Source organism: Alosa pseudoharengus, unplaced genomic scaffold, assembly GCF_046254945.1.
Source record: "Alosa pseudoharengus isolate Yale_2024_CS ecotype anadromous, Long Island Sound unplaced genomic scaffold, YU_APseudo_1.1 YU_APseudo_1.1_scf_3, whole genome shotgun sequence".
Taxonomy (NCBI): Eukaryota; Metazoa; Chordata; class Actinopteri; order Clupeiformes; family Clupeidae; genus Alosa; species Alosa pseudoharengus.
In genome coordinates this window covers 27,864,903-27,892,345 of record NW_027468718.1, presented here as the reverse complement: position 1 = coordinate 27,892,345, position 27,443 = coordinate 27,864,903, and the positions used below count along the sequence as shown (strand labels likewise).

General features: G+C 42.1%; 4 protein-coding genes across 5 annotated transcripts; 2 read left to right on the top strand and 2 right to left on the bottom strand.

Moving 5' to 3' along the window:
• Window positions 1-670: 670 nt before the first annotated feature.
• Window positions 671-11,531, top strand: gpr155a (G protein-coupled receptor 155a). Of its 2 annotated transcripts, none has more exons than XM_076263792.1 (16): window positions 671-1,182; window positions 1,556-2,010; window positions 2,258-2,660; window positions 2,956-3,124; window positions 3,266-3,421; window positions 5,530-5,613; window positions 5,753-5,873; window positions 6,143-6,227; window positions 6,319-6,409; window positions 6,510-6,705; window positions 7,392-7,469; window positions 8,176-8,306; window positions 8,519-8,614; window positions 8,718-8,782; window positions 8,917-9,054; window positions 9,370-11,531. In XM_076263792.1, the coding sequence occupies exons 2-16, from the start codon at window positions 1,584-1,586 to the stop codon at window positions 9,626-9,628; spliced, it is 2,499 nt and encodes an 832-aa protein (XP_076119907.1). In that variant the 5' UTR covers window positions 671-1,182; window positions 1,556-1,583; the 3' UTR covers window positions 9,629-11,531. The 2 variants fall into 2 exon arrangements, with proteins under 2 accessions (XP_076119907.1, XP_076119908.1); XM_076263793.1 differs by having other exon boundaries at window positions 671-1,307.
• Window positions 11,532-12,052: 521 nt separating this feature from the next.
• On the bottom strand, window positions 12,053-15,994 carry scrn3 (secernin 3). Its single transcript, XM_076263796.1, has 9 exons — window positions 15,977-15,994; window positions 15,153-15,210; window positions 14,792-14,948; window positions 14,515-14,696; window positions 14,126-14,325; window positions 13,811-14,023; window positions 13,197-13,359; window positions 12,905-13,085; window positions 12,053-12,764 (listed from the first exon to the last, which is right to left on the bottom strand). Exons 2-9 carry the CDS (start codon window positions 15,161-15,163, stop codon window positions 12,603-12,605), a joined length of 1,269 nt encoding a protein of 422 aa, XP_076119911.1. The 5' UTR covers window positions 15,164-15,210; window positions 15,977-15,994; the 3' UTR covers window positions 12,053-12,602.
• Window positions 15,475-21,857, top strand: cirsr (corepressor of RBPJ and splicing regulator). Its single transcript, XM_076263794.1, has 10 exons — window positions 15,475-15,632; window positions 16,266-16,360; window positions 16,531-16,604; window positions 16,709-16,722; window positions 16,867-16,919; window positions 17,029-17,077; window positions 17,297-17,417; window positions 19,584-19,690; window positions 20,161-20,246; window positions 20,594-21,857. Exons 1-10 carry the CDS (start codon window positions 15,561-15,563, stop codon window positions 21,444-21,446), a joined length of 1,524 nt encoding a protein of 507 aa, XP_076119909.1. The 5' UTR covers window positions 15,475-15,560; the 3' UTR covers window positions 21,447-21,857.
• Window positions 21,858-25,322: 3,465 nt separating this feature from the next.
• Window positions 25,323-27,167, bottom strand: sp9 (sp9 transcription factor). Its single transcript, XM_076263795.1, has 2 exons — window positions 27,051-27,167; window positions 25,323-26,612 (listed from the first exon to the last, which is right to left on the bottom strand). Exons 1-2 carry the CDS (start codon window positions 27,069-27,071, stop codon window positions 25,323-25,325), a joined length of 1,311 nt encoding a protein of 436 aa, XP_076119910.1. The 5' UTR covers window positions 27,072-27,167.
• Window positions 27,168-27,443: the final 276 nt, after the last annotated feature.

Here is a 27,443-nt window from a genome sequence, read left to right as displayed (position 1 = left end):
ACTTCCCATAGCACATAGGCCTACTAGCCATGGACTGAAATTCAACTACATCTGCTGACTATTTTTTAAGGAACTATGTCTTGGTCTGACTTGTTCTCTTTTTTGTTCTTTTTTTAGGGAAAAGGGAGAGAGGGTCTCCTCCTCTAGCTCAAGTTATAAGATGAAATAATGTCCTTTTTTAAATGTGCATTATTTTGGGTTTTATTCATTCTTTACTACATCTCAACTGTCTTTTCCATGTTGAGAAACAAAACATTGTAGTGTTTTTCCAAATGATTTATTAAAATTAATCTAATTTGTATATTTCCATTCAGTCAATCCAAGTAGATCTAAATCACACATGCATAGCATATATTTGCATTAAAGGTGTATACAAGTGAATGCAATTTGAGTTTCTTGAAAGTATCCTAAGTTTTGCAAGTACAAAAAAGTGTTTATTTCTTTCTTTTTTTACGCAAAATTGAGTGACGCTTCTCTATATAAAGATGATGGAGTGGCATGACAGAATAGTTAATTTGATATGAAATGACGCCTGCAGCCTACTACGTACTTGCAAGGGTGACCCCTGGCAGCCATTCTTGGAACAACATGTGTGAATCTCACACTTAGATTGCGTAAAATTTGCGCAATGCAGAGATTAAATGTGAAAGTGTGCTGTGGTGCAGTAGCTTTTAATACAGGCATCATTCGTGGACATGTGAATGAGTAAACTTGGAGGCTATTGTTCCGATCCTGCTCTAATCTGTCTTTTTTACTGCGTGAGAGGGCCAGATGGGGTTGAAAAAGGTTCTCCCACGGTAGTCCCACCTACTGTCGCAGTTGATTGGCGAACTTCAGGACAATCTACGTAGCAATCTAACTGAACTTGACTTTAGTGTGTTGTAACGCAGTTTACTCTGGGACCATGGGGTCCAAGTTGTCACGATTGCATATACGCACGTTGTTGTTTGCAGCAACCCAATTATGAAACTAAGCAAAGGCTTTCAGCGGAACACAAGGCAAAACACTCCAGTTGTTGACTTGTCAAGCCATGGTAGCCTAACTAAAACAGTAACGTTATTAAGATAACGTTAGGTTTATGGCATAGACAGCAGCCACATATTATGACATTTTCAACTGAGCATACTACGCGAAAGATTTTCACACAATGGACGAAAGTTAACCGTTAGTCTTCTGAGATTGGTAAGGATCATGTATACTTTCTGTCTTTAAAATCCTCAACGATTTCAGCTCCGTTAGCTTTCGAGAGCTAACTGGTTCGCTAATGTAGCCAGCCAACCTGTCATCAAGTGTCGAAGACATTTTAAGTAAGTTAACGTTACGTTTATTCTTGACAGATTAGTTAGCTAACACTTAACTTACCATCCTTTGGTAAGATATTATTGAGTAGGCAGGCATACACAACTTCCATTCGGCCAGTGTTACAGAAGTTGAATAATGAAATGAATGTAGTGTAAACTAGTTAGCAAAAATAACAAAATAACTGGACACACTCCTGGAGATGAGCTTCCGCCCTAGTAAGACCACTGTTGATTCTTATGACTGTTTCCCCTAGCCAATGTGTGAAGCTCTAAACCGCCACAATGGATGACACTTCAGTCTCTTCTCAAAAACTGAACCTGTCAACGGGGAACTATGCCACTTCTACTTCAGGAGCTATGTCTATCGACAAGCTCCTACCAGCGCTCCTGGAGTGCTTTGGCATCATTCTTTGTGGATACATTGCTGGACGGGCGAACATCATAACATCCACTCAAGCCAAAGGACTTGGCAACTTTGTGTCAAAGTTTGCCCTCCCTGCTCTACTTTTTAAAAACATGGTGTTGCTGGACTTTGGCGATGTCATCTGGCCATTTCTCTGGAGCATTCTCATAGCCAAAGTGTCCGTATTTTTCGTTGTGTGCGTCTTAACCCTGCTTGTTGCCAGTCGTGACACTCGGTTTTCGAAGGCTGGGTTGTTTTCCATCTTTGCCACCCAAAGCAATGATTTCGCCCTGGGATATCCCATTGGTAAGTGATATGACTGTGTAATTTGAATAAGGAAGCATGATAAAATATTTACTTGCATTTCTGGTTTAAAGTGTCGTTCAAATGTATTCAAGTATAAATAGAAAGCCCATAAAAATACAGTTGAGGCTAAGCAGGAGTCTGTTGGAAAAACCTGTTAAATATGATACATAGACCTATGACCTGAGGCTTTGTACTAATTACTCTGTGTGTGTGTGTGTGTATCTGTATCCTCCTCACCTGACCCAAGTCGAAGCTCTGTACAGGAACACTCACCCCGAGTACCTTCAGTACATCTACCTGGTGGCGCCGGTGTCCCTCATTCTCCTCAACCCCCTGGGCTTTGCCCTCTGCGAGGTACAGAAGTGGCAGAGCAGCCGTGAGCAGCCTCCAGGGAGCAAGCTCCTGGTGGTGGGCACCGTCGCACTGCAGGTGGTGAGGAACCCAATCGTCTTCATGGTGGTGGTGGGGCTAGCCGCACACTTCCTGCTGGGCCAGAGGATCCCCCCGTTCATGGAGCAGTTTGTGGACGGCCTGGCCAACTCTTTCGGAGGGGCGGCCCTCTTCTACCTGGGTCTAACCATGGTGGGCCAGATGAGAAAGCTGACCAGGTCCACAGTGGTTGCACTGATTCTCCTCATCACAGCCAAACTGTAAGTGATCTGTGCAGTATGGTGTCCATTGACAACAAACATGTATATTCTTGTTGGAAAGACACAGAGATTGTAAAGTCAAATTAAATCAAAGACCTTAAGTTGTGATTCGAATGCATGTTGAGTTGTTATGCGTGTTGAATCAGCATGTTGAGTCTTGTCTGAAGAGGTTCTGTGCCTTTGACCACTGTCTCAGACCATTGTTCCCTTAACGTCATGTGTAATTTTCGTAATGGCTGCAATTTTGCGGGTGCGTTAATCCAGCTGACCTCATGTCCCGCGGTGTCCTCCACAGGCTGGTGATGCCTCTGGTGTGCAGAGACATGGTGGAGCTCCTGGACACGGGCAACACCAGCGCTCTCAACCATTCCAGCATCTCCAACTACGCCTTCCTGTATGGTGTCTTCCCCACCGCCCCCAGCGTGGCCATCTATGCAGCTCATTACAACATGGAGCTGGAAGTGGTGGGTGTTTGTGTTGGTTGTTTATGTTGAATGAAAACAGACATACATAGTTTCATAAAGCACATCATTTTACTCCTTATTGAGGTTTAGTGAATGGTCATGATTATCATTATGATTTTAATTCTACCATGTTTATCCTAGGTCACCTCAGGGATGGTTATAAGCACATTTCTCTCGGCTCCAATCATGTATGCGTCTGCCTGGCTTCTCACCATTCCCACCATGGACCCGAGGTCTTCTGTCTCAGCTCTGCAGACCGTCAGCTTCAACATCAGTGTCATAGGTTTAATTGCACTAGTGAGTACTTCGACATCAGTGTCATAGGTTTAATTGCACTAGTGAGTACTTCGACATCAGTGTCATAGGTTTAATTGCACTAGTGAGTTCTTCTTATTGTGTTATCTTGGTTGCGGGAACTCGGTTGAAGCCGTTTATGTTTAGCTTTGCACAATGTGGTTTTGGAGAAATTTGTCAAGGGTGAATGTTGTGTGGTGTGAGCTCAAAACAGGATCTGAAACTAGACTAAGTTGTTGCAGCTATTATCAATGAAATGTAAAAATACTAAGGTAGTCCAATAACCAATGGCCACTGACCTGTTAAAGTGATCACCAAAGCTGTCATTGTTATTAATGGAAAGGTCAAAAGGCTAGTAAATATGTTTCTGTATGAGACTGTATCAGTGTTTGACAGATTGTGGGTTAATTTCTTGACTGCATAGCTCCAGATGTCCCAGACTTACTTCCTCATACTGAACAGCCTACATGTCTCAGTACAGGGAAGGGAACCAGAAACTTAAGCTGATGAAATATTGTTATGGCAACATTGGGTTGGTCATGTTTAGGCCCGAAACATCATACAATAGAACAAGTGAATGTCTTTCATGTTTGTGCTGTGGGTGTGGCCATGTGAAACACAATTAAGGTTGCAGAGACAACTAGAAAAGCATTTCCTGAAGGAAATACAGTGCATGAAAATGCAAAAAATATGATGTAAAATATCATACAGAGTAAAAACAAACTATATTGGTTGCTAGGTAGATGAGGTTTAATATAGTTGGAATGACTGAACAGTTAAATAGGTGGATAGTTTATATAGTTAAATGATTTGCTTGGTAGATAAGGTTTAATATAATTGGAATGATTGAACAGTTAAATAGGTGGATAGTTTATATAGTTAAATGATTTGCTTGGTAGATAAGGTTTAATATAATTGGAATGATTGAACGGTTAAATAGGTGGATCATTTAAATGGTTAAATTATTTAGGTAGATAATTGACGATAACTGACAGTTGGAATGGCTCTAATGTTTGCTAGTAGTTATCTAACTATGTTATCAAAGATAATAATGTTAACCAAGTTACTTAACTTAGTTAACTTAGCTAATGTTTTTATTTTTAGTAGTTATGCTAACTATTTTAACTAGCATGCTAACATGCTAACTATGTTACTTAGCTAACTTAGCTAATCATTTTTAGCAGTTATGCTAACTATGCTAACTAGCATGATAACATGTTAGCATGCTAATTATGCTAACCATGTTACTTAGCTAACTTAGCTAATCATTTTTAGCAGTTTTGCTAAAAATGTTAATTAGCATGTTAAGATGCTAACTATGTTAACTATGTTACTTAGTTAACTTAGCTAATCATTTTTAGCAGTTATGCTAACTATGTTAACTAACATAATAGCATGCTAACTATGCTAACCATGTTACTTAGCTAACTTAGCTAATCATTTTTAATGCTAAAAATGCTAATAATGTTAGCAATGCTAACATGCTAACCATGCTAACTAGCTACAGTGGGTAGGAGTCATAGTTGATGACAAGTAACAGTTACAATGGCTGAACAGTTAAAAAGTTCAGTAGTTTAAAGGGTTAAATTGTTTAACAGTGAAATATTGTAGTGAGGACTCTTATTTTGAATCAGTTTTTGGCAGAGGAAGCAGTTGAATAGGGTGTGTAGTCTTAATAGGGCCAGTTTGTATGCTTAAAGCCTGAGAATTGCAGTTGGGACAGGTGGCCTGAACACCTGCCATAGGATTCTAATTGCCTAACGGCTCTATTGTGATGTCATCAGCCCATGTTAAGTCTATGGGGAAATTTTGAGTAGTTTTTAATTAATAGTTTAAAAAGTATAAAAGTTACAAAGATGAAAAATACATAGCCCACATGTCCTAAGTAAGACCTACGTAACATAGTTTGAATGAAGTTTCTACGTTAAACGGTTAAAGCTGCATTAACTGCGTTAGAAGAAGAAGAAGAAGAAGAAGAAGAAGAAGAAAATGCCTAGGAAGAACAGTACAGTGCATTTTCATGCACTGTAATAAGTCATTTTATCCTCATAATGCTAATTAACAAGATAACGATGTGAAATACTAACCCATGCCCTACTTTTCTTTTGCAGGTGTGGACAATCACTGTTATGTTCCTCAGTAAGAAGTTCAAGAGGTTGCCACATTTCTTTACTGTGAACCTTTTAATGGCACAGGCAAGTTCTTTGCAACAGTTTCACATGAATCTCCAATGGCCAAATACAATTACAATTTACAATTTATTCCTAACGGGCTACTATGACACATTATCAGTTTGTCATTGACCCAACACATTATCTGCCCTTCCTCTTGTAGCTTTTAGTTAGTGTTGGCATGATAACTTGGAATTTCACTGTGGAACAAGGCAGCTTCCTTGGGCAGGTGTTGAACTTCACTCTTCTGTATGGATCTCTCTACAGCACGTATGTGTGGCCAGGTAACTCGTGCATGACTCATTCTTACTGTCAGTCACATAATTAAAAAACCCTTTCCTGTTTTTGACCATTTCCTTCCCTGAAAGTTAAAATTGTTATTATGCACTCATTAGTTTTGGTCAAACTAGGTTTGAAATAGTCTAAAATTGTTAGACATTCATCATTTGTCCTATTTTCTTAGTTTGTCTCATCATGTGTCCCATTGTCTGAGGTTTCTGGATGGCATCAGCATTCATTCTTTTCATGTATCTGTTCCGGTGTTGTTTTTCAGGTCTGATAGCCCTCTCACTCCTGATCATCAGAAGGAAGGGAGAGCTGAAGATCAGTCCAGGGCTTGTGGTCATCGCTGGCTGGGGGTGAGCTCAGTGTAAATTCCCTTATTGCATGCGATGCGTGATCCTCTTGAAATGACCCTGCCACTCAAACCCGGCTCTCTTTCCCCCACAGTGTTCCTTGTCTGGTGGTGAGTCTTCTCCTCATCTCTGGCCAGTGGTCACCAGACACCATCGACTCAGCCTTCTTCTATGGGACATCTCAGGTGATTTAAATCATGCAGCAGAGCATGCAGAGAACAAAGGGTATTAAGGATAAAGTTGGTCTTTTGGTCTTTTTCATATTTCTCTCTTGCTCTCTGATAGATCATCAGTTCAGCAGTGGTACTGTTCTGCAGTATTGTGCTGGTGGGGGGCTCCCTCATTGCCCTGAGCCGGGACTACCGCACCCTACAGCAGGGCACCCCGTCGGACACCAGTGAGGACGTGCAGCCCCTGGGTGAGCCGGAGGACCAGAATGCACCGCTGGAGCCGACCCCCTCAGAGGGGAGCATTAACAGAGGTACGGCAGCGAGAGCCCTGAGCACACACACCTGAGGGGCCGGTGAGATTTGGTTTGGTTTGGCCATTTGGTTTGGCCTTTTGGTTTGGCCTTTTGTCTAAATAACAATGGTCTTATAAGGATGTGTAGAAAGGTGAATAATACAACCCCAACGTCCTCCCATCACATCACATGCCTCCTCACTCCAACATGGTGAACATCTATTTTTGTCAATCCAATGAATACAAACATCTATTTTTGGCGCAATGAATACAAACATCTATTTTTGTTTGTCAGACACATCAAGGTTATCAGCTAGACAGGGTTATCAGGAGGACGTACAGTATCTAATGAAAACGGCCAAAGCCTAAGTCATATTTTGCTGATATTGACAATGATTTATGATCTCATAGTGTCACTGATAATAATCATGTTTATTTGGAGACTATAACTTGCAGCACAGGTTATGGAAGACATTATTTATTAAAATGACCTAACAACCCAAGTGACTGTGTTTCACTAGTTTTTTAGAATCTGTGTGGATGACTATGATCTCTGAAAGCAGTGTGGTATGGGTACAAACCTTTTGAAAACACAAAGGAAAAACATGTCAAAACAACATGTAAGAAGCCTCTCAGTAGTCCTTTAAGGAGGACTTTGTTTTTGTGCTAATGGATAACAAGGCCCTCCATGCTCTCTTTGTCCAGAGTGCCATGTGTGTGACTGCGCTCCCCCACAGCCCATGCCTGATATGATAGTCAGCACTAACATGGTGGACCAGCATGGTAAGAGTAACTATGTTAGTGAGGCATTGTGCCTTACTCTTTTACTGTGAACTTTTAAATGATGGCTGAACTTTGTGAAGGAAACAATGAACCTTCAATTGCATTACCCTATACTACCCATGGTGTCCATTTATTTGTTTGCAAATGTACATACTGTATTTATTCTTATACATAGCCATATTCTACTGCCACATTCTATTCTTACTGTTCTGTCTTTATTCTTTTTACTCGTTTTATGTTTTGTGTTTTTTATTTTTTATTCTTATATGTTAAGTGAGTGTTGTACTTTGAGAGTAAAGATTAACCAGAGTCAAATTCCTTGTTTGTTTAAGCAAAACTTGGCCAATAAAGCTGATTCTGATTCTCCACACTGTAAGACAGTGTAGCATCTAAAGAGGTCTCAAAACATTATTCTAAGGGAAATAAATAGCTGCATTGTATTGCTTTAATGAAATGTAGTTTTGAAGCAGTTGTGCACACGCGTGTTTTAGAGGACTGCTGGATTACACTTACCCCAATAGCATGTTGTTTGTCTGGAGTCACAGATTATGATACAGCTGGTGCAGATGAGGTTGGAAAAAGACACGAAAAAGGCATTTCCTAAGGCGTGTGTGAACATGTTAAAGAGTAAACGGAAAGATAACTGGCCTCTCTCTCCAGTTGATCCTGGGGCTGATGACTCTGCCATATGCTTCTGTTGCTTCAGGTGTGCGTGCCACGGGCTGCGAGTCGTCTCGCTGTCTGCTGGTGCAGGAGGAGGAGAATCGCAGGGACTCAGACACACAGGTGGCTCGCCATGTGCTGCTCTGCCTGCTGCTGCTGGTCAGCCTGTTGGCTGTGAGTAAACTTCTCTCTCTCTCTCTCTCTCTCTCTCTGTCTCTCTCTCTCTCTCTCTCCCATAGTGATCTAGACCCCAGACACAACCCTCAAGTCTGTCTTGGGCCTCAGCTTTATCTGTGGGTGTGGAGGCCTATCTTCATCAAGGCTTGTATTGATGTTTGACTCAGTATTTTGTGTCACCAGTAACACAACTCTATTTCTGCCTGTAGAACCTCTCTAGCTGCCTCTGGTGGCTCTTCAACCAGGTCCCTGGGAGACTCTACCTGGAGCTGCAGTTCTTCTGTGCCATCCTCAACTATGGACAGGTAATCTTCAAAAAGCATCTTCTGGATTTGGGCTTTTTTATAGTAATGGTTGTATGCAACTGTGGCATAATTATGCTAATGGGTTTTTTTTGTGTATTTTTAGGGTTTCATATCTTTCGGACTTTTTGGTCTGGATAAACATTTGATCATTCTTCCGTTCAAAAAGAGGTAAGATGATCTATTTTCCTTTTTAGATTTTATAATTTGTTCAAAGCCCCATTGTCATACAGGTCTCACTGACATGCTCCTGACGTGTGCGTGTGTGCGTGCGTGTGTTTGTGTGTGTGTCTGTGTCTGTGTAGGGTAGCCAGACTGTGGGGAGGTAGAGGAGCAGCAGAGGACCCCCCTCCCAGCGTCTCTGAGGAGATCCAGCTCACGTGCACACAGTTCATCAGGTACCATCAGGAGCAGTGCGTCCAGGACATCGTCCAGAAGAAGAGGTGAGCGCACACAACACACAACCCATACAGCTGAGTGTCCTTTCTTAAAAAATAAAGACATTTTACCAGCAATTAAAGGGTGCCACATTAGAGATGATGTCTGCAAACATTGTCAAAACACTGTTGTTGTTGTTTTTTTTTTGTGTGTGCACATACACTGAATAGACAGCATTAAGACCATGAGCTGAATTTGAAAGTGTTTTGGATTAGAATCACCAATCAGACTGTTCCTTTAAATTTTGCATAATTCTATTCTGCATCTCTCTCTCTCTCTCTTACACACACACACACATTCTCTCCCCCTCGGTCTCTCAGGTGTGGTGACCGACGTGTGGTCAGCGCGTTCCTGGGCAGTGCGCTTGTGGAGTGGCTGATGCGAGTGGGCCTGGCGCAGGACCGAGGGGAGGCGCTGATCTACGGCTCTCGGCTGCACGAAGGCGGCGTGCTCGAGCACATCACCCACAACTACAGCTTTCAGGACGACGACCTGCACTACCGTTTCACAGAGAGGCCAGGTCTGGCCAGTCAGCGAGGCAATGACCCTCCCAACACATACAGAGATGACGGGGATTGACCGGGTTGAGGCAGATATGATTTTAAGATTGCTGCTATACTGACATACTACCTAATAATCTGCATGTTCATAGGTAACATGCAGTTAAACAACTTAAAGGAAAGTCAATCTGTTTCTGTTCCTCTTTTGCTGTCAAGTGCATGATGGACGGAAAGGAAATGTAAGCAAATGATCATAAAGATCATTAATACACAGTGTGTGTGCTTTTGCGTGGGCTGCAGTGTGTGGGCTGCGGCTGCTGTTGCAGTTTCGAGCCTGTGTGTGTGTGTGTGTGTGTGTGTGCCTACAGCCATAACGTAGCACTGCCTACAGAGTTCCTTTGAGACTGTTTGCTTGGAATGGATTGTATTTGCAATTAGGGTTGCAAAGGGGCGGAACATTTCCGGTAAATTTCCGGAAACTTTCCATGGGAAGTTAAGCTGTGGAATTTTGGAAATATTCCAAATTGGAAACTTTCATGGAATTAAAGGAAATTATGGGAATTAATGGGAATTTACGAGAATTAACTGGGAATTTTTGGTAATTCCTACTTTTTCCATATACAAACATTAACATTTTGTTTCATAATAACCAATATGATTTGTTTATTCATATATTCGCTTAGCATACAAAGCTAGCTACCATGCTAGCGGGAATCCCATTCTCTGCCTATGGTTTACAAGCGTGCTAAGCTAGCAACACTGAGACCACTGAACTGTCACTGAACTGCCCATGATACACCACGCCACTCAACAACAAAATCCGATTGGTTGGAACATTAACTGACTATCAGTTTGTTCAGTTAGAATCCCAGAAAATGGTAAAACAAGTAAAAAGAAATGACACAACATACCACCCCAACCAAACCTTATAGATTATGTATATTATATATAAGTTGTCAAGCTTAATCAGACAGATTAATCTTCCCATTACAGTTTAATTACAGTGCAAAATGACGTACACCAATTTGAATGAGGACCAAAGTGACGACAAGCCCATAACTGGGCAACTCTGTTTGCAAACTTCTCCCAGTTTCACACCAGTTATTCCCACATGAGATGACGTTTTCACTGGGAATTTATGTTCCCCGTGCACATGAACACACCATAGGTTTCCTTTACGTCTAGTAGCCTATGCTGATTGCTGTGTGCATGGGATTGACGTATGTGCAGGGTAGAAATTTGACTGAAATTGCTTTAAATCAGGTTGTTTTAACTAGTATTATGCTGCAAGATGGGGTTTTGTCCACTACATTTAAGTTCCCTGTTATAGACTAACTTGCCATATTAAAAATTCCCAGTTTATTCCCGTTAATTCCTGTTTATTCCTGTTAATTCCCGTATATTCCCGTTAATTCCCATGGAAAATTTCCAACTTTGAAAATTCCTGGAATTTTGCAACCCTATTTGCAATTCAGTTTTAAATTAAACACATTCTAGATTAGATTATAGCTACATCGTTACTTAAAATAAAAATTCACTCATATTTGTATATATAATGAAACAAATAGTTTGGATGATAATGGCAAGTTATTCAGGATTGGTACCTTCTATTGAAGTAAACTGTCAGTCATTTTGATGACTTTGTTTGGATATATTTCAGCCATCAGCTTTTTATTTCACTGTGTCACTGTGTGTATATTTGTTGTAGTATTTTCTTGGGAAATGAGGGTTTATAACAAATAATGTTATAGCCTTTTTGGGGCAATGCTATTGTATTACTGTTTCAGCCAGAGCTGTTCGCAATCATTGATGGCACTTTTTCTCTGATAAGGCAGCATGATGAATGTAACACACAATACCTACAGACCCAAAGTTGAAAACAGTGGAATGTCTTGCACTGTAGATATCTGCTCACTGACTAGCCTGTAAATCCTAAGTTGCCATGTCTGTGAGAGTGAATAAAAATGTTTTATTAACCCTGATACCCAGCCTCTCTGTGACCTCTTCACCAAAGGCCCAATAGAATTGAATCACCATGCTCATGTCAGTCGGTTAAGGGGTAATGTAGTGGACATTAGATAGATATGCATTTGTCATGTGTCAGGCTGTCGTGGCCTACTGGTTAGGGCTTTGGGCTTGTAACCGGAGGGTTGCCGGTTCGATCCCCGACCGGTAGAAACAGCTGAAGTGCCCTTGAGCAAGGCATCTAACCCCTCACTGCTTCCCGAGCGCCGCTGTAGCAAGGCAGCTTACTGCTCCGGGTTAGTGTGTGCTTCACCTCAGTGTGTGTTCACTGTGTGCTCTGTGTGTTCACTAATTCATGGATGGGATAAATGCAGAGACCAAATTCCTTATATACTTGGTCAAGAAACCTGATTTACATTTACATATTGGAGTTTGTTACACCAGCCACCTCACAACAATGACTCCATCTCATTTTGGCATGTTCAGTTTTTGTGTTCTTAATTATATTCATTCTTCTAAGACTAAGGGCAACTAGAAGTTTAGATATACCACCACAAAGGTAAAAACCTTTATTTTCTGCAGATTTAACAGAAAACTCTACAGTAATGTTAAGAGTATTGAATTACAGGATCTAGTAAACCTAAGAACATTTAACACATTGAGATTTTGTTTCTTCTGAAGTGCAACACTATTATTGCTCTCTGTATTTCATTCATGTTTTTTTTTTTTTCATTTAAAGTGCAATTTTAAGACCGATCTCAGTCATAACAAACAGAATGACCAAGAACAATACAATTTAAGTAGACAAAGGAAGGTTCTCCGCGCTTCTGTTGTTTAGCGACAATCCGATGCAACCAGGCCAGGACAGATACCGGTACTTTAGAGAGAAGGAGAGGGACGCCGGTGCAGCTCAGATGTCTTCTTAATTTTCTTTATTATTTACTAAAAGGTGCAAAACATCATTAACTTTGACTAATGTTTCGATGTGTAGTCACATCTTCATCCATGTTCGACTACACATCGAAACGTTAGTTGTTAGACAAACCTTTTAGTAAATAATAAAGAAAATTAGGAAGACTCAATACAATTTAACTTTTACTGTACACCTTCATCTCCTCATCAACAGTGTCTGTAAAAAGATTGACGACCACTGTGGGGTCCTCCACTCCAGCTGTCAGATACGTCTCCATCTTCTCCATCTTGGTTTTCTCCAGCTCCCTCATGTTCTGCATGATCTTCTGCCCCCTCTCCTGTGTGGTGGGAAGAAAGCAAATGCCACAGCCATCACCATGAGGATAACAGCACTTTCAAACCTCCACTGTTAGAGTGTTTGTGCATTCACAGCATAGGTGTGTGTGTGCACAGTCTGGAAACCTGAGGAGACACATACCCTGGTGCTGTCGATGATGGCGGCCACCACTTCATGCTTGAGGAACAGCGGGTGTTTGCGGTCAGGTTTGGTCTGGAAGCGAGGTTTCTTCTTCACCGGGTCGTCCTCTCCATAGCAGGGCGAACAGGTGGGCTTAAGCTGCTTGATGTCATCCACAAAGATGAATGGCTTGAACACAGACCTGGAGATAAAACATAGACAAGACTGACTGTGTATACAACTCTGCATAGTTATAAATATATTAGCATCATCGCACTGAGGCAGAGGTGATGAAGGGACAAGCAGGTGGTACCTCTCTGGATCAGGGGTGCCAGTGAAGTAGTGGATTCCCGGCAAACTGGGATCCTGAGGAACCACAGACACCATACTCCCCGTGCTCAAGAACATGCCCTCCATGTTGATTCCACTCTCTTTGTCTCTCAGGATGTCCATCATAGTCTCAGTGTTGATCCGTCCTGTTTTAACACCAAACATAGTGTTGCATTCAAACAAATATATAACAAGCAAATCATACAAAACCAATGACAGTATAACAGTCATTGTACAGAACATTAATAAGTTATTATTTATGTAAAATGACTTAATCGTCTTAATTTGATGTTCTAATTATGTTCTTACTATTGATTAACTATGCAAGAGCAGTCTTATGAATATGACCAACTATCCTGTTGTCTAATATAGTAGCTGGGAGGTTTTGCATTTTTATCAACTCCACTGTAGTCTCTACAGTGATTTCTAAGTATATTTTTTGGCTTTTTGCCGGTATTTAGATAGGACAGTGAAGATCAACAGGAAATGAGTGGGAGAGAGAGATAGGGTGGGACTGGGAAATGACCCCCCGTGGGCACTTGGACCCAGATATGCGCCCTAGCGTCCCCCAAGTCTCCACAGTCTTGATGACATTACCGCTGTTTTTCTCCAGAAGTCTCTTTCCTTCACAGTAGCGGCTCCCAGCGGCCTCCAGACGGGAAGTGGTCACATAGGAATAAACTCCAGTGAAGTTGAACTCGGACTTCCCGTCCCACCAACCCTGGCTCTTGGCATACTCCCTCATCCCAGGATGCTCCTTGTCGATTTTAGTTGTTATGGAATACTGATTGGAGATATTCCTGTATCCCCCTTTAGAAAAACAGACAGGAAGAAAGGGACACTTCAAGATGATGTGAAACTTCAAGATGATGACTGCTCAGAGGTGGGGTATTATTAAACTTCCTCTCTTACCCTCCACTTTCTCTGCTGCCCAATATTTCCCAGCAGTCTCCAGCACCCAGGCTTCAGTCCGGTCGGAGATCAGGAAGCTGTTGTGGTAGGTGAAACCACACTGGTCCTCCATGCAGTTTCCTCCTTGGCCGTATTTCTCCAGCAGCTCTGCGATGACATCCACAGCCTTAACAGCGGTGTCTGCCCTCTCCAGACCCAGCCTGAGAACATGGAAAACGGGAATCTCTCTGTACAACATCCTTCATAATGGTAAATGCTGTTATGATGATTGTGTGTAGCCTACTAGTAAAACTAGTAAGCTGTGTTAGAATGTAAATATATGTGCCAAAGATCTGAGACCATTAAAGTAATGATTTAGATGATGCGAGAGGACAGGACAGAATGCTCACCTCACAAGATCCATGCCAAGCAATGCCTCATCATCATCTGCACTCTCCCGTCCCCATACGGCTTCATTTCCAATGCAGACTTGGTGCTCATTGGCCCCCATTTCTGCTCCCCAAAGCCATGCTGGCCTGCTCAGAACCACTGCATATGTTTGAAGGGCTTGCTCAATCTCGACGTATGTGCACTAAAAAAACAGAGACAGAAAGCATTGCATTGCAGAGACAACCCTTATTATTATGTTAAACTGAGACTAAATAACATTTTCCTTGGAGCGGCTACCTCCACTTTTTCTCCAGCACCATAATCCCTGGCTGGAAAGTACACAACCTCTTGGACCTCATCACAGGGTCTGTCTGAGTTTTTCCCGAAAATGATGCGTTGACCCTCTGTGGATGGAGGCAGAGCCACGAACGTGTCACATGAGCATGGATGCATCCTAAAAAACAGAGTAACACAAAAGCATTGGGTCAGCAAATTACATAATCTTGTCTGCATCCCATGACAATGGTACAAATATAACCCGCACAGCCCCCACAGACAGACGATCGTAAAACTCATAAAGCTAATAGGCTAGTTGGCATTTGCTGCTGATTGCATATCAACACCATTTATTAGATGAAATCCTACATTGCAGTCCTACCTTGTAGACATCCAGTAAAGCCGTAAGTCTCACTTTCTATTCCATGTCATTCTGCTGGCTGTTTCCAAATGTTATGGGGCAAAGGTCAGTTTACGAACACAGTCAGCAGCACTAAAATCATCTACATGCACCTCTCCAACTGGATTTGATTACACACTGCCACTTCATGTTATTTAAAGATCGGGTAAAGTAACCGCTTGTATGCGTACCTGCAGCGCAATACTGACGCGTATAATATGAATGTAAAGGTCGTTCGGTAACCCGGAAGGAAAACATAACAGTAATTTTGTTACAGAGTCGCGGCAGAGAACCTTTGGTCGCGGTGTCGCAGTAGCAGTGGAGTGCGGTGTCGATGGAAACAAATTAGCAGGGCTTTTGGAGTAGCAGTGTGAATACACTACTTTCAACATGGGGAAATCATTTGCCAATTTCATGTGCAAAAAGGATTTTCACCCTGCATCAAAATCAAACATTAAAAAGGTAACCAAACATAAACAGGCTGTTATAAACGTTAACATGTTCATTGGTGTAAAGTTGTGATAACGTTGGCTAACGCAAAGTAAACTAGTGAGAAACTCCAACATGCTACTAGCATTAGCTAGTTAGTTATATAGCAACCAATGTAGCCAATCTGTTTACTAATTGCAGACATGCAAACAATTCTAGACTATTGAATTTTATTACAAGTGATGTTAACCCCACGTTAATTTCATGTGAACCTAAATCAGCTTCACAGCAAAAAATATGTCCATAGGCTAGTAAACGTTCGTTAGCTAACTAACGTTATCATTAACGTTACCATTAGCAGCTAAGTTAATCCTTACCATTTTGATTGTGTAGTTGTCTTTTTGATGTAACTGTACATGTAGTTGTCAAAGTTGTGTGTCGTGTAGTTTACTAAGTCGTGAGTCTAATAAATCCTCGGAGCACCATGATCAGTTGGATTTATTTCATATGGCTAAGTTAAAGTACTTGTTTTAGGCCTAAACATTTTAAAACACGAACACCAACATCAAAATTATTGCGCGATGTGATCGCAAAGCCAAAGTATTTTGCTGTGTTCTGCGCGGTGGAAATTTACATACTGTTGTCATGCAATTGCATTGTGTTCAGGTATGGATAGCGGAACAGAAAATAACCTTCGACAAAAAGAAACAGGAGGACCTCATGCAGGCTTACCTGAAGGAGCAGGAGACGTACAACAACAGGTAAGGCTGACGCATAAACAGCTTCAGCTTCACGCCACTCATGAGAGATGATTTAATGAAAACGGAATGTGAACCCGCTTGTAAACAAAGTTGATAAAGTCTATGTTGCAGAAAATCAGTTCAGTGGAAATACATTTGCTTAAGTTAATGTGTGTTGATCTCTCTTATAGAGTATTAATGGGAGATGACCGGGTGAAAAATGGTCTCAATTTCATGTACGAGGCTCCTCCGGGAGCATCAAAAGGTTTGATGATAACATCCTTACTTATATCCAACATAACTATCAATTAACACTGACAAGGCATTCACTCATCTGCCCTCTTTCTTCTCTCCTGCTGGATTGATCAGAAGAAACAAAGGAGGTAATGTATGGATTATGATTCCTTACTTGTATCACTCTCTCTTTAGTTCCCTAATTCCTCATTTAGTTCCCTAATTTCTCATTCCATTTTAGTTCTAGTTCCCTACAGAATTTGTCATTTATATTTATTTATTTGTTGTTTTAGGAAGGGGAATCTGAATACAAGTTTGAATGGCAAAAAGTCGCTCCTCGTGAGAAGTGAGTATATCAGTAATTGAGTACAATTATATTAACTAGCTGCATTTGTTTCTAATAAAAACCTTGAGGTATTGTGTTATTTTTTTATTTTCACTTTTTTTCACCATAGATATGCAAAGGATGACATGAATATCAGAGATCAACCTTTTGGCATTCAGGTAATTATGCTGTTGTTTTTTTGTATTATTACATTAATTGTATTGTTATATGAGCTAGTGAACGTTTTTAGAGAAGCAACTGAAGGTCTCTCACTGAGGTTGTATGCCATTTTACTGTCTGATGCTGATGCTGGTGATGATGCTGGTGCTGATGCTGATGCTGATGCTGATCTTGTCTGATGATTGATTTAGAGTTCATCTTTGTGATGCTCTGCACAGGTGCGCAATGTAAGGTGCATTAAATGTCACAAATGGGGACATGTGAACACAGACAGGGAGTGTCCTCTCTTCGGCCTCTCGGGGATCAACGCCAGCTCGGTGGCCACGGATGAAGTAGCAGGTATGTCACTCAGTAGTTTTAAGGTACATTTATAATTTTGGGATTGTGTGTACATTTATTAGTGAAGGTGTATTAGTCTACCAGTCAATACATGCAGCATGGAAGACACTGTATGTTTTAGGGGAAATTATGTATATACCGTAGTAGGTTTGGATATTTTCTGAATGTGATTAATGCACTTAAGACAGTAGCTGTGTTTGTGGACTATTCATTTATACTGTGAGTAAATCAAATGAGCCACACTCTATAGGTTTTTCCCGCTTGCATGAAAGGCACAGTCTAACAAAACTGCAAAACTAGCAAATACAGTAGGCCTACAGTTTCTGTGCAATTAAGCAAATTCCTCATCAACTTCCTCAAGATGTCCATTCTGTGTTTATGCTAAAAAATCTCTGTTATTGTCTTGTCTCTGAAATGGCCTTTCAAATGCTTGAAAGTCTGTAGGCTGTGATAGACATTAGAAATATATATGTTTTAACATTTTCAGCAACTGAAAATGTGAAAGAATATAATATGCTGCATTTAATGTGTACAGAAACCTGACGTTGTCTTAGCTGTAATCAAATGATAGGGTGAGGGATGGTAGTAGGCTACTTTTCCACAGGTCTCTCTCTCCAACCTCCCTGGCTACATTTCAGATGTAGAGGGATTCCTGGATTGCCTATGCTCATTATTTTAACAATTGAGCAAAACCTTTTTGCAAACGTTTTTATTTATTTAAATTTTTTTTGTTATTATTAAAAAAAAATTAATTTTTCAATTTGCAACCGCTACGTAGCAATGACCGAACAGAGACGGAACACACATGGCAATGTGTCGGTCTGAATCAGCCGTAAATGGGAAATGGGAAACAGAGTTGCTCGGACCAAACCATACACTATTCCAGCCAATCAGCTTTCCCTCTATAGGAGCATGGAAGGTAGAGTTGTTGAGCTCATACATCTGTGGCCCCTCAACAGAGTAGCAGGGTGGGACCTTTCAGTTTGGAATTGGACATTTTTGTAGTTCACTGAAAAAAAATACAAATTTTAAGTTAAAAATGACTCTTAAGTCTATAATTACTATCCTAATCAACCCATTTGTTGATCCAGAATCATTGTATTAGGAAAAGAAGTAGACTTTTTTTTTAACAACAACACTATACTGCACTGTCCACTGTCATGGAAAATGATAAAATATATTTTTCTTATTAAAGGGACACCAGGCAAGCCTGATTCTTTTTCTCTACGAAACTCCCCCTCGCTCGGTCTGAAGCTCTTCTCCTTTTCTTTGCGTCTTCTGTCAAGGGGTTTTCGCTGCTTCTTCGCATTCTGCCATTAAACACGTTTGCAACAATCTCTAGCGTTTCGTTAGCCTGCCTCTGTGCTGTAAACTGATCCTACTTCGGTAAGCGGGTAGGATCCACCGAACTTGCAAGTGGGATATTCTTCCTACAGGCAGTAGGGGCGGGTGAGCGAGCCTTCATTCGCCCCGTAATGAGTCATTTAACCATATACCGACTTACGAAGATGATTAATTAACACGAAAACGTTGCCTGGTGTCCCTTTAATAAATCTTTGGGGGGGGGGGGGGGGTTAATTCAGTATTGGCTTAAAAATATCAGAAATGATATAGATCTGATCAGTGATTCATAAAATGGTCACCTTGGTTGTTCAAGAATTCTACAACACCATTCTGTGTGTGTGTGTGTGCGTGTGTGTGTGTGTGTGTGTGTGTGTGTACACACATATGTGTGTGTCTATGCATGCGTAAAAGAGGATGGGAGAGTGTGTGTGTATTCGGATTGCATGAGTGTTATTGCCAAGGTCTTCAGTGCTCCGTACCCCCCTCCTCTCTCCCCCTCACTAACTGTGTGAATGAGGCGGTTAGGTGCTAGAGTAATGTGTTTACTGAGGGAGAGTCCAGAGGCTGCCGCTGGCACTGGAGTGCCGTGATGGAGCTCCCCCTGAGCCCAGAGAAAAATGCAATTATTGTGTATTCTGATTCCCCCTAACTGCTGCTTTGGGAGAATAATATCGTATGATTTGCTCAGCCGGAAGAGCAGTGAGTTGATTTGGTGTTCCTTTCTGTTAACAAAGCCGCCCCTGAAATTCCCCTCTGGGGAAGGCAGTAGCGGATGTGGAGCCGACATCAATGGAACTGTGAGGCTGTGATTTGTGCTAACAGGTCCGTCGATGCACCCCTCCGAGTTAATAGCAGAGATGCGAAACAGTGGGTTTGCGCTGAAGAAATGTGTCCTTGGGAGGAACGCCACTGTTTGCGATCTGGGGCAGGTAATCTTCCACCCCCCCCCCCCCCCCCCATACACACACACACACACACACACATACACACACACACACACACACACACACACACCACACACACACACATGCACATTCACCTTCCCCCTAACATAAAATAAGATCTCTGTGGTAGATCCCCGAGTCCGTGCGTGATTGCGGGAAAAGCGGACAATTATCAGAAACGCACCACCGAGCTATTCTAGTCTGAACAAGTTTAGTCAAGAGAGGGCAGATTTGATGAGCTTAACTACTGAAATTATAGGCATGTTGGAATACCACTCAGACTGGCTTTTATAGCCAAGCCTTAGTGAGAATGTTTCTCCTATAGAGCATATGGCTTTCTGCACAAGTCTGGTGTGATTGCTGTGGATGTGTGCTTAAAGCCAACAGCTATAGAGAATGTATGCCTCCTCATTGTAAAGTGAGGACTAGGAGACTAATGTTGTTTTGTGATGCAGGATTACATCGGAAGTGAAGAAGAAGAGGATCCTGAAGTGGAGTTTCTGAAATCCTTGACCACAAAGCAGAAACAGAAGCTACTCAGGTAAAACAAAAGTTTGTCTTGATTTATTCAGAAAACACCCTCCCACAATCCTCTCCATGCAAATACATTGGTGCCCATGTCCACACCCAACTCAAGCCTAATAAACCACAGTACATTTTCACCCAACACCAGCCTAATAAACCATGCTACATTTTCACCCAACACCAGCCTAATAAACCATGCTACATTTTCACCCAACACCAGCCTAATAAACCATGCTACATTTTCATAACCAAGTGGAAGCACCAAGCATAGACATAATGTTTTATTTCTGCCGTTTGTTTTATGTCTATGAAATGTCAGGACAAACATATCTCACTTTTTAAACTGTCTTTGTCTTTGAACAGAAAACTTGATCGACTGGAGAAGAAGAAGAAGCAGAAGAAGAAGAAGAGCAAAAAGCAGAAGAAGAAAAGCAAGGGCAAGCAGAAGAAGCAGGGCCGCAAGTCAGACAGCTCCTCCTCAGACTCCGATGACGACAGCAGCAGCAGCAGTGAGTCGGAGTCTGAGGACAAAGGCAAGTCCCACAGCAAGAAGAAGAGGGGCAAGAAGAAGAAGCAGAAGAAGGAGTCTTCCTCCAGCAGCTCTGACAGTGAGGACGAGGAGGGGGCGAGGGGGAAGGCCCCAGAGGCCCGCGGCACCAACAGGTCACGGAGTCCCCCAGCGTCCAGCCACCGCCGGCAGATGGACAGTTCCAGAGATGAGGGCGAGGACAGGGGCAGGAGACGCCAGAGCCCGCGCCGTGACCAGGACAGGCCCGGGATGTCCGGCAGATGTGACCAGCCGGGCCGTGGTGGCGGGAGAGAGAGGAGCAGGAGCTCAGAGCGGGACAGGAGCGGGCGAGAGAGGGAGACGGACAGGTCAGAGGGCAAGAGGAGGGAGAGAGAGCGGGACCGGAGCAGGAGCAGAGACGGTAGGAGAGAACGGACTAGCCGAGATCGGAGCCGGAGCCGGAACCAAGGGAGAGAAAGATCCGCAAGAGAGAGGAGCAAGAGCCCAGGCCGAGGCCGAGCCGCGGGAGGGAAAAGCAGAAGTCCGAGCCAAGACAAGAGGGCAGGAAGAGCGGCCCAAGACCGGAGCAGAGACAGAGACAGAGACAGAGACAGGGGGAGGGGGAGGGGGAGGGCCGACAGGAGCAGGAGTCGGAGCAGGAATAATGGAAGGAGTAACAGAGACAGAGAGCGGAAGCACAGGGACTGAAGAGGCCATGTCAAAAGCCAAAGGGGGAAACCAGTGGCACAAACAACAAGCTGGCACATATCACACTGTCTGTGCTCCACTATTGTTTTTTGGGTGGGGCTTTATCAGAAAGAAGTTTCTTTTTCAACTCCATGAGACAGTTGTCTTGCTTAATCAAAGTCAAAATCCATGTGTTGGGTCATTCTGACTCATACAGTTATATTGGACTTTTTTGTATGATTTATTCATTTTATGTAAGAAATCGGGTGTTTTTAGAGTTGTATTATACGTCATGTTGTAATTGTAATTGTAAGACCTGCCTTTCCGTCATGAAGAGGGAAAAAAGTAAATAAGGAAACAGTCCACACGAGGGCGATAGCGGACTGCCATGTGTGTAAAGTGGAACGAAATTGATTAAACGTTTTTATGGATCACTGGTGCCACTTCCACAGTCTCTCCATCTCCTCCCACTTCTCTCTCCACATAATGCATTTATCTCCACTAGATTTGTACAAAATCATATTTTTCGTTTCAATTGGTGAAATAATTTAAGAATCTTCATATACGCGGTACTCCTATATACGCCCCTGAAAACTAGTCTTGTGCCAAGTCTCCTGAAAAGTCACAGATAAAAGGACGGCCCCCAATTTTGGCAGTCAACACTTGAAAGTCTCTCGCCCACTTAATTTCCCCAAATACAACCTTGTAAGCAACACATTTGCAACCTGTTGTTACCGTTCTGCGCTCAAGCAGAACCTAATAAAATGCTCTAGACTGTGAGCTTCTGCGCTTTTGCGTTTCCTTTGCAGGCCAGGTTGAATTAAAATAACCTGCTTCTGCTTTCAGCGTACACATTGGCTGCATTGCCCTGCCCTTTAAATCTTAGCCTACATGGCTTGCACAAAGCTTGTTTTTCCACTTGGAGTTTGAATGGGTTGGAAATTAACCTCCTTTTAGTACGAATGTGCGAAGGTTGTGAACATTTTCAATAGTCAATGCTATATTGTATTTCATCCACGTTGCTTTACAAAGTTCTAAAAATGCAATTATCTAATTTCAATTATATATTAAATATATCGATTTTAAGTTTAATACATCCCTCCTCTTATGGCATTCCTGCAGGGCTTTTGTGGTCCTGTGATGTTCTAGGCCAAAGCATAGCGAAGCAAACAAAGCATGAATCGATTTGTGAGCTGAGTTATGCTTCTATAGTATCAGCTTCAAACTCTGTTTCACACTAGTATTTCTGTCAACTGTAGTCTACATTAAATTAGGTTACTTGTTTTTGTTATGTGTAGGCAGTAGTTAGAGCCTAGCCTAGTCTACATATCCCCACAATGACTGGACTGGATGTAGCCATATTTCAGTTGGTTACTTTTTTGCACTGATGTGAAGCATATTTTTTTGGAAATTGACATCCAGTTTGCAATATTGATAAACCCAGTGGTGGTGCTGGTGTATTAATTGTAACCTGGTAGTATTGACAAATTACCTGTAGCCTACCCAAAGGGCGAGGTAAGCATCACTGGCAATATTCTTCTTGTATGGTCAGAATTGTAAGTGAATCAGTGCACAATTAGTTTCTCAAACAATATTTTAAAGGAATAATCTCAAATCGATGGCCTGCCATTCAGTTGTTTTTGGTTTGTGTTCGAGCTTTTTGTTTTGCGCAATGCATTTAACATTCAGTTCCCGAGTAGACTTGACAGTCGAGCCCTTGACTGACATGATCTGACCCGGGAGTCGTGAAAGCAGTAGCGTGGGCCTTGATCACTGGGATGCCGCGCATTAGAGTTTTGTGTCCCGTGAAGCCTTACAGGCATTTCTCTTTGATCCGTCTTTATTGTGGCCTGAAAACAAAGATGACTTCTGCCCAGTGCCCAGCAAGAGGGCATTCCGCGGAAACACAACAAAAGTGCTAACTGACATCTACTCTCCGCTGCCCCAGGCGCCTTTTGCATTTAAACACGTTTAGACATTGTCCTTCTATGTTCACGTTTGTAAATCTTAATAGAACCATACAGGCTAATTGCAGTTGTTGTCCGTAAATGCAGTGCTTCTAAACAACGCCTTTCCTGTCACAAAATGTGAAGGGCGAGCGTTTTACCATCTTAATTTAGGTGTATCTCCTTAATAATAATCACACTGAAAATCAACACAAGCAAATAAAAATCAGGAAATGAAAGTCAAACTTTGTCAGTATAGGCCTAGACCTATACTTAGAATTTAATATGTGTTTCAATCACATATCGTGACAACAAATGAAATTGCAATTGTAAATAGGCAACATTAATACAGATTTGACAAATAGAAGCCTTTTCTATTTTACCACTTTATTTTTTAGCCTTTTTTGCTATTTGCGTTTTTCCTCTTCATATTACCAGATCAGTCCGACTGGCTGGATACAAAGGAAATGAAAATCATTTTCGTCTATTGCCTTCTGGTCAATTTAACTTCCTCTTCAGAAGGAGCTTGTCTAGATGAGACGCCTTCCACTAACGAGTTCCCAGGCCTGGACCCACGCTGTAATTATTCCTTGGGGTTTTCTTTGGAATCGGACGCTGCACTGGGTAAATACAAAGAAGTCAGAGAGCATCCTTGAACCTTTTCAATACAGGGCCACTGATATTCAAATAGCATGCAAGTAGCATTTGGCGGTACCGCTAAAAGAGCATTTTAAATGCAAAATTTGCATATAGCTTTCCTGCATTTTTTTTAAAGTTCCCATAACACCAAATCAAGTGCATGTTGTAAAAAGCTAAAACGATTCTTTATGTTAGCCCACTTTTGGGCCACCATTTTTCGCTTGACATGCAAATTCAAGCAGTTAATTTGGGCGATTAAAATAAATATTCAGCAGCCCCTTTGTCACCCGAACCCCCCTTGGAAACCCTCAGATAAAGAAGAGCTGAACAAATGATGTCTCGGAGATTAATTAGATATTTGATAAGACACGAATCCCTAATCGCGAATACAAGACACATGGGGTTGCGATATGCTCCAAGTCATAATTAATGGTATTTAACAAGATTTTCATTTGGGCACATAATGTCTGTTCCGGGGCATTAACTATTGATTTATTCCACGGGGGAAATGTTCGTCAATGCGTTTGCGCTGATCAGTGGTTTTTGATAAATTATTTCAATAAACATTCGTTATTTTTCCTATATGACAGTCGCATTCTTATATCTCACACATTTCATCCATGCGTTTTTGGATCAATAACACTGTAGGCTATATAAAATCGAAGGTTTTTTTAAGCAATGTATGTCCACAGAAAATTCTGAAACACTGAGCGCTTTGGATTTTAAATCCCTTTAATTAAAAATGAAATTCTTATACGTGTAGCTTTATACAATTAAACATTTATATTTTCGCGAGGAAAGGAAAGTGGGTACTGAATATTTAAATAGCTGTGTACATACATACTGACATCCACAAAGTGCGTCGAAAGTAAAGAAAACTCCCTGAATTTCAGGATCCACCACGGACAAAACAACCATAACATTTACAAGAAAAATAACATGTCATTTGTTGTCCACATATGTACATGGAAAATTCGACGCAAATGTTCCAGTCAAATTCTTTTGGGTTTCCTCTTTGCGCACGGATCCTTAAAAATGTCTTTTGTCAAAACACTTGTCAGCTTGAGTCCAGGAAAAAAGCAGAAGTGTAATTGGATATCAGCTGTTTCATATTTAGAAGATAAAATACTAATCAGAGTTGAATTCGTTTTTAGTTTAAACTAAATTAATGACTTCTCTCAAAGTGCGGACACTTGATCCCTGTTTAGCAGTGTTTCACAATCTCAAAGCTCACTTGTTTCCATAAACCTAAATGAGCTGATTTTTGTCACTATACAGAGGTCATTCTGATATTATAGCGATGGAATTCAGTCTAGGAATCGTGATGAGGAGAGGGGTCCTTGACCCTATTAGGGTTGACTCCTTCCAAAAGAAGTTCCGGGGACTCGGACCTGGGTGTCTCGAGGTTACTGGTGTCGGTGTCACTATCACTTCCCTTTTTACCTCCTCCGCCTGCGGTGTGCGTTTTAATGTGTTTGCTCAGGTGGTCGCTTCTCATGAAGCGCTTGTTGCATACGGGGCAGGCAAACCTTTTTTCCCCCGTGTGGGTACGAAGGTGCCTCTGGAGTTCATCAGATCTGGTAAAGCGCTTACCACAAAATAACCAGTTACAGACAAAAGGTCTCTCACCCGTGTGCCATCTGAGATGAGCTTTGAGGTGCGACGTTTTCCCATATACTTTGCCACAACCCGGAATGTGACAGCTGTGGAGTCCCTTCCTGCGGAGGCTGGCCCCTGCAGGCCCAAGCCGCTCTGCCTCCTGACAGTTAGGGCAGTCGCATGTCGCCCTGCCGGAGTATCTCCTAGATGACCGCGATGAACTTCCTATCGTAGAACTTGTACCTGATATCATGGCATTTGCGGCAGACGTGTCCGTGTAAGTGGGTATGACTGTTTTGAAACCATCTTGTGTCAACAGATGCTGGCCCGTGGACAGGAGATGAGAGGCAGAGGGACTTATACCGGTGGAGCTGAACGCAGAGTGTGTCAGGGTAGGGAAATCGTTGTAACCACTTAGTTGAGAGTGTATGGCTTGTGGAGTCCCCGAGTGCAATGAGGTCTGCAGAGTGCTGGCGGGATTTTGCACTTCTAGCCAACTGGGATTGGTGTGGACGTCCCACCACGGGGACGCTCCGTTTGCCACTTCACTCGAGATTGTCGAGTGAAAGCCTGACTTGTACCACGACTCGTAAGGGTGCGCCATGCCCACCCTTGGATAGAGACTTTCTGCTGATGTGTGAACTTTGGATATGAAAGCCGACTGTCCAGACTCTTGCGATGCAACGCTGGCCGAGTTCGAGAACAAACTGCTGTAATCAGTAGAAAATGCCGAGGACGTGGGGGACGTGGATGCCAGGCAAAAAGCGCTGTTGCCCGTGCCAGCTGTCGAGGTTAGTCCTGTCGATCCTCTACTCGTCGCCACGGTGAAACCGGGCAGACTTGTTCCCAAATTACAGCTAGAGGACGATCTTTTCCAAGGGTGAAATCCACCTTTCGAGAAAGCGCTGGAATCAGGTAATGTGGTGAGAGGACTGGTGTTACCAATTTTGTTGCAGGTAGCAGCCAGCATAGCCAATGGGGTAGTTCCGAATCGTGGTTCTTCCTGAAAAAAGAAACGTTTTTAGACATTTAATTCAACTGCTTAAGGAAAGAAACCTTATCCTGACCGACAAAAGTTCCCTATGTGATCAGAAATCTGCCCTTAATGTGGCCTAATAAACTGCATCAGACGAACTATATAGTACACATTTCTTCAAGACAGTAAACATATTCATAATAATTCCTATTCAGGTAACCAGTTAACTCTTGAATTTCCCCTTGGGGATCAATAAAGTATCTATCGATATATCTATCTATCTATTTATCTATCTATCTATCTATCTATCTATCTATCTATCTATCTATCTATCTATCTAACTCTTCAGAAGTTCCGACGTTTGGATTGAAATGAAGAACAACAACAACAGTGAAGCCAGCCTATACAATCGAAGTGTGAAAACGCAACATAAAACTTTAAAATACGAAAGCCAGCATCACTTACCCCAAGTATAGAAGTAGCCATAGCCAGGTCCTGTTTTCTGTTTTGAATCGATCACAACACCTTATTTTGTTTCCAATTTGACTCAGACGCGCTCTGCTCACCCAGAGACTCGCGAATTCTCTCCTGGCTCAGAACTACTTCATCTAACTAGTTGTACAGAGCGCGTTCTTTGAAGTACAGCTGGCGAGAAGCCTTAGCCAATCCAAGCACTTGATACTTACCAAGGAGTCTGCTTCAGCCAATAAGATCTTCGACCATGACAGAAATACTAAAGCGTGCACGTCAATCAATAACACTGATCCCACTGTCAAGCTCCAAACGAAACGAGTTTTTTTTCATACATTTTCTACATTTACCGTGGGTAAAGATTCTTCACATTATGTCTCCTCGCGT